The 15,947-nt window shown below is 32.8% G+C and overlaps 1 protein-coding gene across 1 annotated transcript; it reads left to right on the top strand.

Annotated features, from left to right (window-relative positions):
* Nucleotides 1-4,890: 4,890 nt before the first annotated feature.
* LOC129803848 (alpha-(1,3)-fucosyltransferase C-like) lies at nt 4,891-6,349 on the top strand. Its single transcript, XM_055850657.1, has 2 exons — nt 4,891-5,658; nt 5,715-6,349. Exons 1-2 carry the CDS (start codon nt 4,964-4,966, stop codon nt 6,166-6,168), a joined length of 1,149 nt encoding a protein of 382 aa, XP_055706632.1. The 5' UTR covers nt 4,891-4,963; the 3' UTR covers nt 6,169-6,349.
* Nucleotides 6,350-15,947: the final 9,598 nt, after the last annotated feature.

The raw sequence follows: 15,947 nt of genomic DNA, 5'->3' as shown, positions 1-15,947 counted from the left end.
AATTATTAATTAATTAAATAGGTCAGTGGCTTAGAACAACCAGAACGAACTTTCATAACTCAATATTTTCCACCATTTTAGAAATATGTTCGTCAGACTTAATTTAGTGGAGAGATCTTATGCGGAATCCTGAATTTAATTTTTTTTAATAGGTCTGAACCGAAGTTCATCAAAATTCATCACAATTGAAGATGTAAAATTCAAGTTGTTTAATTTTATTATTCAAAAATTCTCTTTCAGATTTTGACTCCTGTAGCGCTAATCGTATAAATCTCTTACACGTTGAAAAGCTGCGTCATTGGATTTATGTTTTTTCCAAAACAAAAAAAAACTTATTTTAAATATAAGCTAAGATTTTGAAGTTCCTTCCTCTTCGTTTATTCCGCCTGTTTCACTTTTGGCGAAATATGGTAATTCTTATATCGATGTAAAAAGTTTCATAAAAGAATTGCCCTTAATTTCAGTGTAAAAAGGAAAAAAAAAACACAGTCTTACTGGGATGGAGTGATGTTTCGAAGACTTTTAAATTTTCACCATTGCCCTCAATTGAGGCCACCCAGGATAAAGACTCACATATATAAAGTTTCGACGAAGAGCTGAAGCTTATTATTAGATTCCAAAACTTTCTTGTTTACCGCAGAGCTTTACCTGGACGTGAAGTTCAGAGGAATCTTACAGACTTCACCCTCCGCAAAATCGTCACAGACTTTTTGCACTTGGGCGATTAATTTGTAACATTAGAAGTTGTTTTCCGCGAAAACCCTCAATGTAATTTACCATCCTGACTTAGCCACAAATTTGTGGTTTTCTCACAAGGGTGGGACTTTTATTTATTGAAACTTTGACCACATTTACATTCTTCGTGGAAATCTTGGAAATTTTGCCCCAGCACTGAGATGGGAAAACCTTTTTGTGCTGATTTATTATTAAACTACCCCGATGTAAACTTTGACCGCATCTTTAATACTCTGCCTTTTGTGTAATACAATAACGGTTTTGCAGTTTGCTATATACATTTCACAAAAAGCGCTTTATTAATGCATTTTCACTGATCCAACGATACAAAACACCTGTTAATTTTCAACTATTTCCAATTATTGTATTGTGTGCAAACATGATAATCACACCTAATAAAAGTGGTACTTTTACACTGAAATCTCTCGTATTGATTAAATAATACATGAAACCCTAACAAAGCTAAATTGCTATTCTAAAGCTGTAAAGAGTTAAATCAGTTCCATGTTCAAGGACTAATTTAACTCTTCTTCTAACAGGAAATATTTTAGTTTTCTGAGTTCGGATGATTTTACTTAGAGTGTAATCATCTAAACAGAAAAAATAGTTTTTTTTAAAGGTCTCCAAATATCAAGTCGGCACTCTATATGAAGTTCGAACAGTATCGCCTTTACACATTGATAGCAATTTTTGTCTAAAATAGTTTTTTTAAGGAACGTATGGACTGCTGTAGGCGGAAATGTCAAAATTCTGTAAAAAAAAAACGTTTTATTGACAAAAATTGCTCCCAGAGAGTAGAGACCATTATATAAAACATACTTCTTTTTTAGTCTTTTGACATAGGTAAATTTTTAAATAAACTCTATCACTGCCCCGGTAACTTATACCGTTTGCACAATAACAAAATGGAAAAGCCAGAAGTGCGTAAGACAACCTTGTTAATCCTGGATTTAATTGAGGTTTTCTATTCAAATTGTACTGCTAAGGCCTTAAAAGGTCTTAATGTGCGCTGGATCTATCTTGTAGTTTTTGAGATTCTTAATTTTCAATTTATATTTTATTTTAATTTATATTCTTAAATCTTGTTTTCGCCTTTTCCGTTTGATTTACAACCTGTTTGCTATTTTAAAGCATTATATTCGATGTTCTTTACTGCTCGAACTCAAAGAGCAGTTATATAATCGTCTTTTTTTTTCAACTTTTCACTGTTCTGGAGCTTAAACGGTAAGAGATATCAACTTGCAGTCTTCGATAACCCCCAATAAAAAAACAAAATCTCTCGACGTTTTTCTTTCATCTACTCATCCCCGTCTATCCCCTCCAAAGCCCATGCTTTTCGGTTTTTCTCAAAATTGGCCCAAGCTTTTTCAATCATTTTTTGATATGTTTTAGAGGTAGTCCAGGTGAACATTTCGCCCAAACATACCTATGGCCAGAAAATTCGCCATTTTGAATTATTTAAGATTAAAGGTCAACCACTTTGGAAGGCTCACTTTTTAACAGATTTGGTTAAATATAGTTTTCTGGAAAGGTATTGAAATTTCAAACCCGGCTGCATCGATCTTCATCGGTAATGAATCGGTTAAGTACCGATTTTTAAATACTTTTACATCCCCAATTAATGTTCCCTTAAAATAATGTTTTTTTCGGTTTTTATCAAAATTGGCCCAAGCTTTTTCAATGATTTTTGGATATGTTTTAGAGCTAATCCAGGCGAACATTTCGCCCAAACATATACCTATGACCGGAAAATTCGCCATTTTGAATTAGTGAAGATCAAAGTTCAAGCACTTTGGAAGGCACATTAACAACAGGTTTGATTAAATTTGGATTTTTTGGAAAGGTATTGAAATTTCGAACCCGGCGGCATTGGTCTTCATCGGTAATGAATCGGTTAAGTACCGATTTTTTGATTTTCAAATGCTTTTGTGTATGAATGAATTTTATCTCTAGTAGATCAAGTAGACTAATCCACGGCGAGCTCTATCTCATGAGTTCGAGCATTCCGCAAAGCTGGGACGCTTTGTCATCTCTTTTTTTACTAGTGTCCTTTTCATAAAACCTGTACCTTTTTCTCTGGGCAATTGCTTTTACATTCATTTCCTTTTTGAGTTTTTGTTCTCTATATATAATATTTAAGGTCTTTTGTTAATTATTTTTATTTAAAAGTTGTACTTAAAACTATCCTCTTATTTTGGAGAAATGTTAATACTACTTTTTTTTAACACATTGAATAACAATTAAAAGGTACATGAATTAATGACAATCGATTTCATTTCGATTTTTCTTCAGATTTTTCTTGCAAATTAGAAAAAAGCTTTACTTTCCTTAATATTTCATCTCTGATCTTCAGGAAAGTTTTAAATTAAGCACAGACTGAGTGTGTTCTCTTGGTGATATAATTGATTATTTTACTAAACAAATTGGATTTTTGATAAATAAAAAACTTTCTTTTAAATCTTATTTTTTAATATTTTTTTTACCATTCATGCTAAACGGCTGCAACAGCCTGGTCTTTCGCTTTCGTTTGAGTGAACAATTTTCTCATACTCAAAGTTAAAGTCTTACATTTTTATTGTAAATAACTAGGTATGGCTTATACAATCTGTGATAGAACTTGTCTAATATTTCCATCAAGATAATAAATAAATACAATACAATAATGCCTATATGTAGCTAGGTGCTATTTAGTGTCTTAAGACTCCCTTCCCATGTGTCACTCTGGAAACATCGTAATGTTTGTTTTCAATTCTTTCTAGTCTGAATGGATCTACTACAACTTTGATAATTGGGTAATATCTTTATGAGGAAATGATTGCATTAAACTGTACAAATATTTACTGAAATACTTTAATTGCTAAAGCACTTAATTGTATCATTTTAGCTCCGTTCCAGTCAACGAGATAAAGGCTTTTCAGTACATTAATCAATTTAATATCAACAAAGAATTTTTTAAACCAAACTTGTGTCATACGAGACAATTAGTTGTCGAGGCAGATAACTAAGAATTAAAGAGCATGTCTGCAAAAATTAAAATGTTTGTTTTAATATTATTTCTAACTTAAACTTACTAAATTTTCTGTGTTTAATCAATTGTGTTATCCCTGATAAATTCCACATTTTATTTAAAAGTTCTTTCTAAGCGCTTACCGAGGGAAATTCAAATTAATTCTTGTTTTGTTAAAATATTAAAAGGATATTCTTTTTTCTAATTTAATTATTTAAGCTCTTTTCCGTTGTCTTTAATTTTATATCACATTTAGGTGAAAGCACGCTTTCAAGATAAAGAAAAATAATTAGGATTAAATGTTTCCAGATTTATTTGCTAAATGAATATAAACAATATTGAAACTATGTTCTACTAGATTCTCTTATTGAGTATTGGTTATTTGGAAATATGCAGGATAATTCCTAAATAAAGTCCTAAAATTCTGTATTTTCGAAAGTAGTGCATACGTGAAACTATATACGACCCTTTCCCCTATTTGGGGAAGGATATAGAGCGATAAATTTTCTATTAGAATATGTTTAGCACAAATGTCTTAGGGGGAAGTGGGGTACGTTTGAAATTGGGATTTTTCACCTATTTTTAAATAAAATTGAACCTTTTCGTGATATAATTTAGGTGCACAAACAGATTGAGAAACTAAATTACATTGTGATATGGCTCAGTTTCACTTAAACATAGGAGAAAAATCCCAATTTCAAAGGTGCCCCACTTTCAAAAGTGCCCCACTTCCCCCTACGTTTCTCTTTATTTTAGATTTGAAGAGATAATGTCAAGAAATTGAATCTGTTTTATTTTCTTTGAGAAGTTTTGATATACATTTGAATCATTTTAATTTAATTAAATTATGTAACTAATTAATCCAAATTCTGAATGAATTTTAAATATGTATTTCCTCTTGTAACATACATTTGCTTGATTGTAAACATGAATGAAAAATTGCTTATGCAAATGAGCACAGAACTGAGTTATAGTGGTTGACTTTGAAGTGTCGAAGAAAAAATAATGCATAAAAGTACTTTATTCACGAGATTAAACAGAATTTTATGAGTTGAAAAATTTATCTTATCATTGTGCAAACGTTATTGCAACTTAAAAAAAAACAGACAAACTATAACTGAATCAGCTGAATAAACGATAGCTGCAACTAATATCTACAGTATAAGACAATATCAACAACGATCCCCTATTAAATGTTACAAGTTATTGAGTATTAGTAATATGATGGAGGTTTCAGTGAGAAGATTCACTTTTTGCATCTTGGCCATAATAATTATTGTTCTATTATTTTGGCAATTATTGTACTTAATTATGCGAGAAGAGGATGTTCGTAAAGTCAATTTAAAATTTTCTGAGCCTAAAGTGATATTGTTGTATGAAGTTCCAAAATGGATGGAAACGGTGTATGTGGAGAAATTGGATGTTGATGCTGATTGTGTCATAACTGTGAATAAGAACTATTTTAGTGATATAAAGAAATATGACGCTCTAGTTTTTAGTGGACAGGAAAATTGGACAGTTAACGAAGTCTTCCCAGCTGAGAGATCTCCATATCAATATTATATATTTGCTGATCTCGAGTGTCCTTTCTTATCTAGACATAAGTTCTTAAATGTCTCTACTGAAATTTACAATCTCACAATGACCTACCGAAGAGACTCAGACATCTACTGGCCATATGGATTTATTAGCAATCAAGATGTCTCCTACATTAGTGATCCTCAGGCTCCAATTTGGAAATCACCCATATTCGAAGATGACTTCAATTCTGAAGTTATCCACAAAGTTAAGAAAAAGAAAAAACTCGCAGCATGGTTTGTGTCCAATTGCTATGCAACATCAGGACGAAAGAAACTGGCGGAAGTCATGAAGAAACATATGGACATTGACATCTACGGAAAATGTGGAACACTCCGGTAAGTAATCACAGTAAATATTCTACTATTCCACGTTTATTACCAAATTTTTGCAGATGCGACAGAAGTAATGAAGGCGACTGCTACAGGCTCGTTGAGGAAAGGTACTACTTCTACCTCTCATTCGAGAATTCCCTGTGCAACGATTACATCACAGAGAAAGTTTTCAACGTCATGCAATTCTACATAGTTCCTGTAGTTTATGGTGGAGCAAATTATTCCAATCACCTTCCACCCCACTCTTACATTAACGCCAATGACTTCGAAAGTGCCACAAAACTGGCAACCTATCTCAAAAACCTCACTACCAACATCGATGACTACATGAAATATTTTTGGTGGAAGAAACACTACAAAGTAACAAGCCACAAGACCTACAACAATCTCTGCAGGAAACTTCATGAATTCTCTCCTGAAGAATCTGGTCAATTAAGACGATCGTACGAGAATATGAATTCCTGGTTTGTTGATGGACAATGTACAACAAAACCAAAAATACAAATGAAATAATTGTAAAACCTAATAAAATAATGAACCTAATAGGGTAATGTGGTGTATTTCGAGACACTTTTTAGCACTTTCAAGTTTCAAACACTTAATTTTAATTTAATAAAGGTTTGTAATATTTTTAAGTAAATAAAATTTATACAATGGCCTGTAGGACATTGACCAATAAGGGTAAGTTCTAAAATTTTCTTTCTCTCTTTCTCTCACAGAGGATTAATCTAACATACAGTATCGACCAAAAGTTTCTTGTCACTTTTGAAAAAGTTACGCAAATAGTCAAATAGGGTAAAGGCTCATAATTTTGGACAGTCTGCTTATAAGCATCGATGTTCCAAGTTTGAAGTGCGATATTTTCAATACTAATTGATTTTTTGTTACTCTCTTTTCAAAAGGGTTGTTTAGAAACTTGGCAAGCTATTTATCGTCTTTTTTTTTATTAAAATAAATGTTAATACGTTTAAAAATGAATTGATATGTAGAGGTGAATTTGACTCTTATTTTGGACAACTTGGTTGTATATTTCGCTCCTTGAAAATTACAAGGGGACAACTCAATCTGAGCCATTTTTCAGGAGACAGCATGAAAGATTCAACTTTGTATAAATAACTATCTCATTTAAGTATGTTAATAATAAAAACAATTTAATTCTTTTCTATTTGTATGAGCATTATTATAAACATCGAAACATACATATTTTTACCTTTCAAAATATGTTTTTTTTTATGAATTAGCTCTTTGTCATTCTAAATAATATGCAAATTTTCATGAAATTAGAATGACACGGGATCAACTTGCTTGAGTTAGTCCCTTGTATCACAAAAAATTGAAAGATAAATCTATTTTGTGCCCCTTGACTTCAAACAAAACCGCGCAAGCATTCATAAAGAATAAAATTTTGAAAAACTTTTGTAATTACGAAATTTAATGATTCATGTCATCTAAAATTTTATTAAATTCTCTGTCTCAGTGCATTAAAACCTCAAAATCGCCAAAAAGTGAGTTGGCCCCTTGTAATTTCCAAGGAGCGATTTGTACTTATTCGCCTCAAAAGGATGCCCATTGTTCACCATTTCAAAAACCTATCTTACCAAGTCCTCTTTCTCATTGTTTCTCCAGGCATTTATACAACCTATAGTCCTCATAAAAGCTAAAATTTCACGATATTTGGAAAGAAAAACACCTGTCCAAAATAAGGAGTATGACCTCACTGGTGAATCTCTTAGAAAATTTTCCATTTTTCACGCGAAAAACGTAATTCACAAGGCAAATCTCACTTCAGGTCAAATGTACAAATCACCATTAATGTGAATCAACACAATATTCAATGAATATTCAATAATATCACTCAAAAAAGCGAAGAAACATTGTTAGTACTTCACCACAGCTAAATAAGACTGAAGTAAACACGAAGTTCTGTCTTATTTCTCGTAAGCAATTGCTCACACTGAATTTTCAACAAAGCAATTTCCACTCAAATCATATTCAAAATTTAACGTATTTAGTCTTAAAATCTTCCAAAAAGAACAAATATTTGGATAGAATTCATTATTCATCAAATATTGGAATAAAAATCTATATTTTTAATCGATTTATTTTTACTGTCCAATTTTACCCTTAAAGTGTCCAAATTTAGAAACTGTCCAAAATTATGAGCCTTTCCCCTACGTGAAACCAACATCATGTCGCTGTTTGTTTGGCTGTCGCCAGCTCTTGAGGCCGAACGGTAAGAGATAGCATCTTGGAAGCACCGGAGGACACCTCCCCTAAGTCGATAGAGTCGTTAGCATACTCCTCATTTTTCCCACCCCTTCCCCGCCAAAACCATGTTTTTTTGGGATAGATCGAAAACACGTCGTGCGATTCTTTTCATTCTTGGATATGCTTTAGAGGTTTCTCAGGCGGACATTTTGCCCTTATACGAAAATATCGTTGAATCATTCCTAATAACGGTGATTTAAGGTCAAAAAAGATTCAAAAGGCTCTAGAAAGCGTACTTCTCAATCGAATGGTATCATGCTTGAAATCGTTGGAAAGGTCTTGGAATTCCTGAGAAGTCTGAAGCGATTCTGATCGGTTATGGCACGGTAATTAAGCGATTCATAACCGAAAACTATTTCTTATCCACTTGTGTTACTTATTACTTGTGTTACTCCTAAGCTACACTGGTAAAAATAAAAGGGTCAAATTGACCCTTTTCAACAAAAATGGATGATATTTGATCCTTTCAAAGGTTCACTTAAATCTTTTGAAATTTTATATTCACATTGAACACGATAGATTAAGTTTTATCGTAAATTCATTACTCTTATCATATTTCTTTCACCTGAGCGAACACCAAATATGACTTTTTTATTATTTTTATTCGTTTATTCCGGAGTTAAATAAGTGTCAAAACAGTGATCCTTTCAAAGGATCATCAGTGACCCTTTCATTTTTACCAGTGTAGTTCTGGTGATCTTTTGAGTAATTCGATCGGTTCAATAAATCGGTTATGAACCATGCGAAAGTACTTTTGAGGTATAGCATCAAAGTCACGAGTTCGAGCACTTCGCAAAGCCTGAGTCGCTTTGCCTTCCCTTTTCTATTTCGTTAAGCTGAACAGTTTACTTTTTATAGACAGTTTTCAGGGCAAGGGATCACATGTTGAATGTTCGAGTATTCCGCAAATTTGGCATGCCTTGTAATCTTTTTTTCTTAATTTTTTAAAACTTTTTATTTGCAGGAAATTAAATTTTTAGTTATGTCCTTTTAACGGTGAACGAACTGAATAAATAGAATAACAAACCTAAAAACATATTAAAGTTAATTGAGGAATTTAGTCTTTGGAGAGAACCATTCCGAAGAAATGAAATCAAAGGTTAATATACATTTTTTCCTGGAAGAAGGATCTATCAGAACCTTCAGGTTCAATTAAAGGTGAGTACGCTTGGGCAAAGGTGATAATTCAAGGTGTCACATCGCAACAAATTCTCTGTTTGGATTACCATAGCTTATCGAAATATTCCACAGTTCCGCCCCTCATTAGATTTCTTTTGTGATTATTGCTTAGCTTTCATTTACTTATTTATATGCCTGTATTATCGTTCTGTGCTCGCACGTGCTTGAAAGAATTGCTGAGAATGAAGTCGTGCCTGTGAGAAAATATATTTGTGTGCCAGAGAAAAGAAAATTTCATTACAATTTTATTCACTTTTCTCTTTCACGGTTTTAACCAGCATTTTCATCATACCACCTCCAGTCTCTCTTTCACGTCCATTTAGACATGAAGGAACTGGCTTTCTTTTTTTCTTCGCTTTCCTGTTCCATTTTCCATCTGCCACCCACCCCTTTACAACCAGTTTACAGGGAAATTTTCATTCTGTTTGTTGTTGGTTTTTCTCTCTTTCACTTTCCCAATTCATCTGCCTTGGCGCATTTCTTCTCACCCTTTCAAATAGCTTTTCCCTGCTTTTCTGCCAAAGCTTTTCCTTCCCTCTGAGACTTTCGCTAGATGAGAAAGAATTAAATACAATTCCTTGTACGTTTTTTTTTCGCCATGCGTATGTCACAATAAGAGAAAATCTTCCTGGATGGAATGAAGAGGAGGAGTTCTAGCGGAAAAAAATACTCAAGGAAAGTTTCCCATTCGGTTAGGGATACTAGACTTCTTTCCCAGAGTATCACTGTCAGTTTTTCCCCCAGAAAGGAAAATTCTCATCCGCTCATTTTTCACACAGAAACAACATTCACTTTCATTTGGAAGGTGAGGGAAGCCTTTTTTTCTCTCTTCATTCTTAATTTCCGCCAAATTGCTGGCAATTAAAGAGGAAATTGACCATCTTCCCTTCGTAGAGTTCATTGTTCAGTCTACTAAACCTTCAAATGGGACTCAGTCCTTGCTGTCTCTTTGCACGTAATCATTTTGAAGAAGGACTATTCCTAATGGATTTAATATATTGACAGGAAGAACTTCCAATTGAAGTTCAATTTTACATTGGTAGAGAAATTTCTATTTTTGGATTAAACATCTACAAAGGAGCATTCGATAATGATGCAAAAATCGTATCAATCTCCTTATAACTTTAAATAGTCGTCTCTTAAAATAAGAATGGTATTACTGTTACAGTTTGAATTTAAATGATTGGCAAAGCACAGGCACATTTCGCCAGTCAACACTTTAGCCGTTATTCAAACCTCAATTTAGGGGAGTGGCGGGCTCGTTACCATTAATTTTACACAAGAGTCGAAATAAATTTTATTTTTCAATAAATTCAATATTCAAATGATAAGACAAAATTTAGAATATAAAATTAGAACAAATTTCTTATTAAAACATAAGATAAAAATATTTATAAAGCATGAAGACAGAAATATTTCCCATTTTAAAAATTGATCTCAAATATTAACCACAGTATATATTAAAAAATGAAATGGATATCACAAAAAACATATTATAAATCTAATCCCTAAATATAGACAATACAAACTTATAAAGCAATTAAGAATTAAAATATAAATAAGATAGAGAACAGCTTAGGCTGGAAACTGTTAGAATAAGAATTAAATGTAAGTTACACAGAAATATTAAATAAATTACATTGTAAAAAAATTAAAAAATATACTAAAAAAACAAATATATTTTTAGAAAGATATTTTTATTAGGATTTTTCTAGATTTTTTGTTTTTTTTTTTAATCCAATGGTTTTTGATCGAATGCTCGCACCATCTTGTTAACTTCTCTCATTAGACTTTACAAACCTATCTCTACGGTCTCGGATGGTTTTTTTTTTTGTAACTTCCTCTTGAAATCCGGCAAGTTATCAGCTGGATGAGCCTTCTCCCTGATATCGGTTATCCATATTCCCCAATATTTCTCAATGGAACGAACTTTCAGAGTGCGGAGCGGGTTGAATACCCTTCCCACAGCCTTGAAATTTCGCTTGGAATCCTTTGAGAAGATGATCGTTTAGTTTCTGTGACTATTTTTTAGCACTTTGACGCTGTTTTTCGGTCAGATTTTAAGCAGCTTGAGAGTTGTTGGTTATCAAACAATTCCGCTTTTTGATTTCCTAGAGCAAGCTTCGAGGTATTCCCATCTGTTTGTTAAGATTTCACAGGGAGAGATTGAATTGTTTCTCGAAAACCTCTAGCACTTTCTTTTCTATCCTCTTGTTATGAATCAAAGGTTTTCTACCACTTCCTCTTAGCTTCTGAGCAACAGTAGTGAGATCCTTGATCCTAACTATAATCTTCCGGATCGGAGGCAGCCAAATCCCGAAAGCCAAAATCCCGAACTCCAAAATCCCGAAAAGACAAGTCCCGAAAGCCAAAATCCCGAATTTTCAAAATCCTGAAAGGGATAAAATTATATGGAGGATAATGTGTAGAAAAATTTCCCAAGGCACAGAAAATTTCCCTTTGCCTCCAGCAAGCACGGTTGCAATCGTGGGAGTAGCTGTAACTTTATTAATTCAAGATCTTGGCTTTCGGGATTTTGGCTCATTCGGGATTTTGACTTTCGGAATTTTGGCGTTCGGGATTTTGGCCCATTCGTGATTTTGGTTTTCGGGATTTTGGCATTCGGGATTTTGGCTTTCGGGATTTTGGCGTTCAGGATTTCGGCTTTTGGAATTTTGGCTTTCTGGGATTTTAACCGGGACCCTTTCTGGATAGTGGAGCGGCACAGTTCCCGATCAATTTCATTATTTCGGCGTAACTCACATTTCGATTTTTGAGATTATTGTCAACTTTAAATCATTACTTTACATGCTGTCTATCTTTTTACAATTACTCAGTCAAAAATCAATATTTTTTAACAAGAATATCACTAAAAGAAAGCTGAGTAAATTCTTTTGAAACCATACGGAATAAAAAAAAACAAAATCCTAAGTCTACTGCAACTGACTTTATTTTAATCGTTAGGGATTTTTTTCATCTACATGCTTTAATACCGTATACATCTCTTTTACCAAATATTTGAGTAATGTAAACTACACTCTGAATATTTTAGTGACTTTTTGAGAATTTTTCTAGTTGCTGCTAATATGATAGATTAGAAGTTCGTAAAATTGTCAACAGTTGGTAGATCGACCATCCAGATTTTTGACTTTCAAAGGCTGTCGTAAAACCGTATCGTGAAGCCGTGTCAAATGCTTAGTTTTTCAAATCGAACAATTAATTCACGAGATATGTGAGGATTTTGCAAAATATTCCGCATTTGATTTTTCCATTCCTTTCTTTTTCTTTGAATTGATTTTTTTCATTTAATAAATATTTAATGTTCTTTAATGTGTCTGAAAAATTGTATTATTGTACTAAGAATTTTTTACATGCAAGTGAGAAGTGCAAAGTTTCAAAGTGAATGTTTTTAAATGTCAACACGAATATACTACATAAGTAAGTTTTATACAAACTTTATAAACTTTCCAAATGCAATGGTAAAAGAAACTGAGGAGGCAGTTTTGTATAACAAATGAAATATTAAGGTGAATCACAAGTGAAATCGCTTTAAGCGATGCTCGAATTTATAAGTTCGATACAAATCTCATGTAAGTTACAGTTTCCAACTGTTTTTGGGTTATCATTTTACCGGTAAGACAAATATTTTTCCTTTTTCTTTGTAGATCTACACACTAGAAGCAATTTTCGTCAAAAATTGCCTTTTTTAAAAAATTCTAAGGGTTTCTGCTTACAGGGATAGGGGAAATTTTCTTTAAAAAGGCATTTGAAAAAAAATCTCCTAGTAGAGGCCATAAGATAAGGTCGAAAGAGAAGGACTATAAATGATAGACAATTCTCCAGAAGTGATGAAAACTCTAGAACTGATGATAAATCAAGATCAAAGAGGCTGTAGTGTCAGGTATGTCGGAAATCATGGTAAAATTGCGAAAACTCTAATTGTGTTTTACATATTCCTTTTATGGGCTTGAATTTTAAGCTGCATTTCGTCAAGAATTGTTTTTCGTGTACGATATCCCTGTATAGGGTGAAAAGAAAATCATGCATTTCTTCCACCAGAGAGAATCTTCAAAATATCAGACGTTTCTGTTACCTTTTCTAGTTGTTGTTCTAAAGATTAAGATTTTAAACTAATTTGCAAAATGTTGATCTAATGATACACACTGAGACAAATCCGAAAAAGTTAAAATAACATTCGAGAAAAGTTAATTTTACACTATATTATTGATCCGAAATCGGTGTAAATATTAAGCTTTTTAGGTGTATTATGGGTTAAAGTTACCTTTTTTCATGTTAATTTTACACTTAAAAAGCTGTGACATCAAAAAAAATGTTAATATATTTTTGCACCTAAAAAGTGTTAAAGTTTACGAGGAAAAAGAGTTAATCGCACCCTCTTTTTCTCAGTGGAGTAATATATTTTTTATGAAATAAAAAACTTATGGATTATAATCGCTATCGCTGTAGAGTTTGAGCAAAATAGTTCTTTAACAGAAGCATAATAATAATAATCATTTAGCATTGCTGAGAAGTGTGATTTATTTTAAGTCACCTCATAGTCTATCCTGAATTTTAAAAAGAAACTCTTATAACCCTTGAGATTGATGAGATTATTCCAAAGGAAGTACTTAACTCAGAGTTGAAGCTCCGTATCGTCAGAAATAATCGAATTATGCCAGAAAACAACCACGTCTGCAACATTCCCGTTTTTGTCCCACGGTGCCCCGGATCGGGGATGTTACGGACAAACCGACATATTAAACATTTTACGTTCTCCAGGAAATCCCATTTGTTTTCTGAGATCAATAGATTCCTTTTATTAAAGTCAATACATGTGATTATACTATTGGCCATATAAAATTCTGAAACAGTTTCTTGACCTCAGAGTAGAGATGGTAAAATTTCAGAAATTTCACAGCAGTCGCCACCTACTTTAGGCGGAAATTCATGAAATTTCTTGAAATTTACCAACTCTGCCTCAGAGTAGTACTACGGAGAGGACGTGCTAGAAGAAGAAAGAAAATATATTGAAAATTTTACCGAAAGTTAAGGAAAATTGCTAAAGGACAGTGTAAGGTAGTGCTCCCGTTCCCTTTCATGCCCTGTAGCAATATTGACCAAAAATCTTGAACGAGTCTCAGAGGAAAAACTTACAAGACTTGACCACTTGATGAAAGCTTGAAGAGCGAGCCGAAAGCTCTGACTCAGTGTATACAGGTCTTTGGTTAAAGGGTTACCACCAAGAAGTACCACAGTAACCTATAAGTCGATAATAAGTACTTAATAAGTCCTTAATTAAGGAATTTATTAAAACTAGGAACGTCAGGACAACGTATTTTTCAGGCCTAAAAGATATTGTATAGCATGTAGTCGTTGATTTTAACTTTTGCAGACAGTTCCAAGATATTAGGTGAGTTCTTGAGGTATTCGGTTTGAAACCGGAACCAGAAGGACTTCCAATCATACATTATTTGTTTCCATGGAGTTGTGAGCAACACTTTGACACAGTTTGAACTCGATCAGAGCACGTGAAATTTTGTGTGGACTACAATACGTGAAATTATTAAGTATTAAATCTATGAAAAAGTACAATGAAAGTAAGAACCTCCTGAATAAGCGAAACCTTAAAAGGTGTCACCTTAAAATTTCTCCTTCAGTTCCATTAAGGATTTTGTGTACAGTGGTTAAAAGGGAATATTCATTAGAAATGTCCGACTCAGAAATTTTAAAGTTACATCAAAAATTCATAAAGTTATATAAAACATTTTCTACTTGGGCAACATTGGATGTCATTTATTCATCCTGCGGGAAAAAAATGAAGTATCTTAAGATGTCCTTTGTACCTCTCTGGTGCCTTTTGGCTTGCAGTTTCTGTGTCTGTTCAGTTTTTCTCGTGGATCACAATATTTCTCAATTTTATTCTGGAATATTTGTTGGTGGTTTTTATCAGGCAGCTATGAAATTTTACATTCTCTTCATTGGGCATCCAAAAGAATTTAAAATGTTGCTAAATTATATGGAAAGTCTAACTGAGATGGCTAATATTCCCTTCATTGATCGAATCCGTAGGGAAAAATTTACAAGGAGCATTAATTTTGTATTCTTGTGTGCAACGTAAGAACCTTGACTTTTAAAAATGTAACTAATGTAAAATTCATTGGGTAGAAAATAACTGAGAGTTTCTGAAAACTCTTTGAAAATGAACTTGTAAAGAAATAGTAAGAGTTCTTATCAAGACTTTTCATTCATTTATAATTTATGTGGTTAAAATTGGGGTTTGGTGCTTCTAAACTATGTAAAAATAATCTTTTTAATCATCTAGAAAGGGTAGTAATATTTATGTATATGTGCGGTTACGGTTTACTCTACTCTAAATCATTTTGTTGATATTTTTCACAATCTGTCTTATTTTTTTACAAAGTTGAATATAACATATACATATTTAGTTAATTAAATTGGATAACGAAGATTAATTAGGGAAATATTGGCATGGTTCGCACAGAGTGAACCTTTAAAGAACGCAAACTTTCTCTTTGTTCACAGAGAGCTAGTTCGTCATCTCTTAGCCATAAGATAGTTAATTATTAAGCTCACGAGACGAGATGAGAAATGGTAGTTCAGTTCTTTGTAAACAAAGAAAAAATTCGAATCGTTTGAAGCTTCAATCATAATTAGTGCGAACCATGCCTACATTCCCCTATGTCTAAAATTAGTCAATTTTTTTTATTATAAACGCAAATGTTGCTTGCTTTCTACTGTTCAAGCAAAACCCAAACTTAAAATGCAATTTTTCTAGTAGCTTTCTACCACAAAGCAATTAGGGTAAGTGTTCCAAATTTCAGCAT

Source organism: Phlebotomus papatasi, chromosome 2, assembly GCF_024763615.1.
Source record: "Phlebotomus papatasi isolate M1 chromosome 2, Ppap_2.1, whole genome shotgun sequence".
NCBI classification, from domain to species: domain Eukaryota; kingdom Metazoa; phylum Arthropoda; class Insecta; order Diptera; family Psychodidae; genus Phlebotomus; species Phlebotomus papatasi.
Note: the sequence above shows the minus strand (reverse complement) of the source record. Positions and strands in the feature narration are given on the sequence as shown.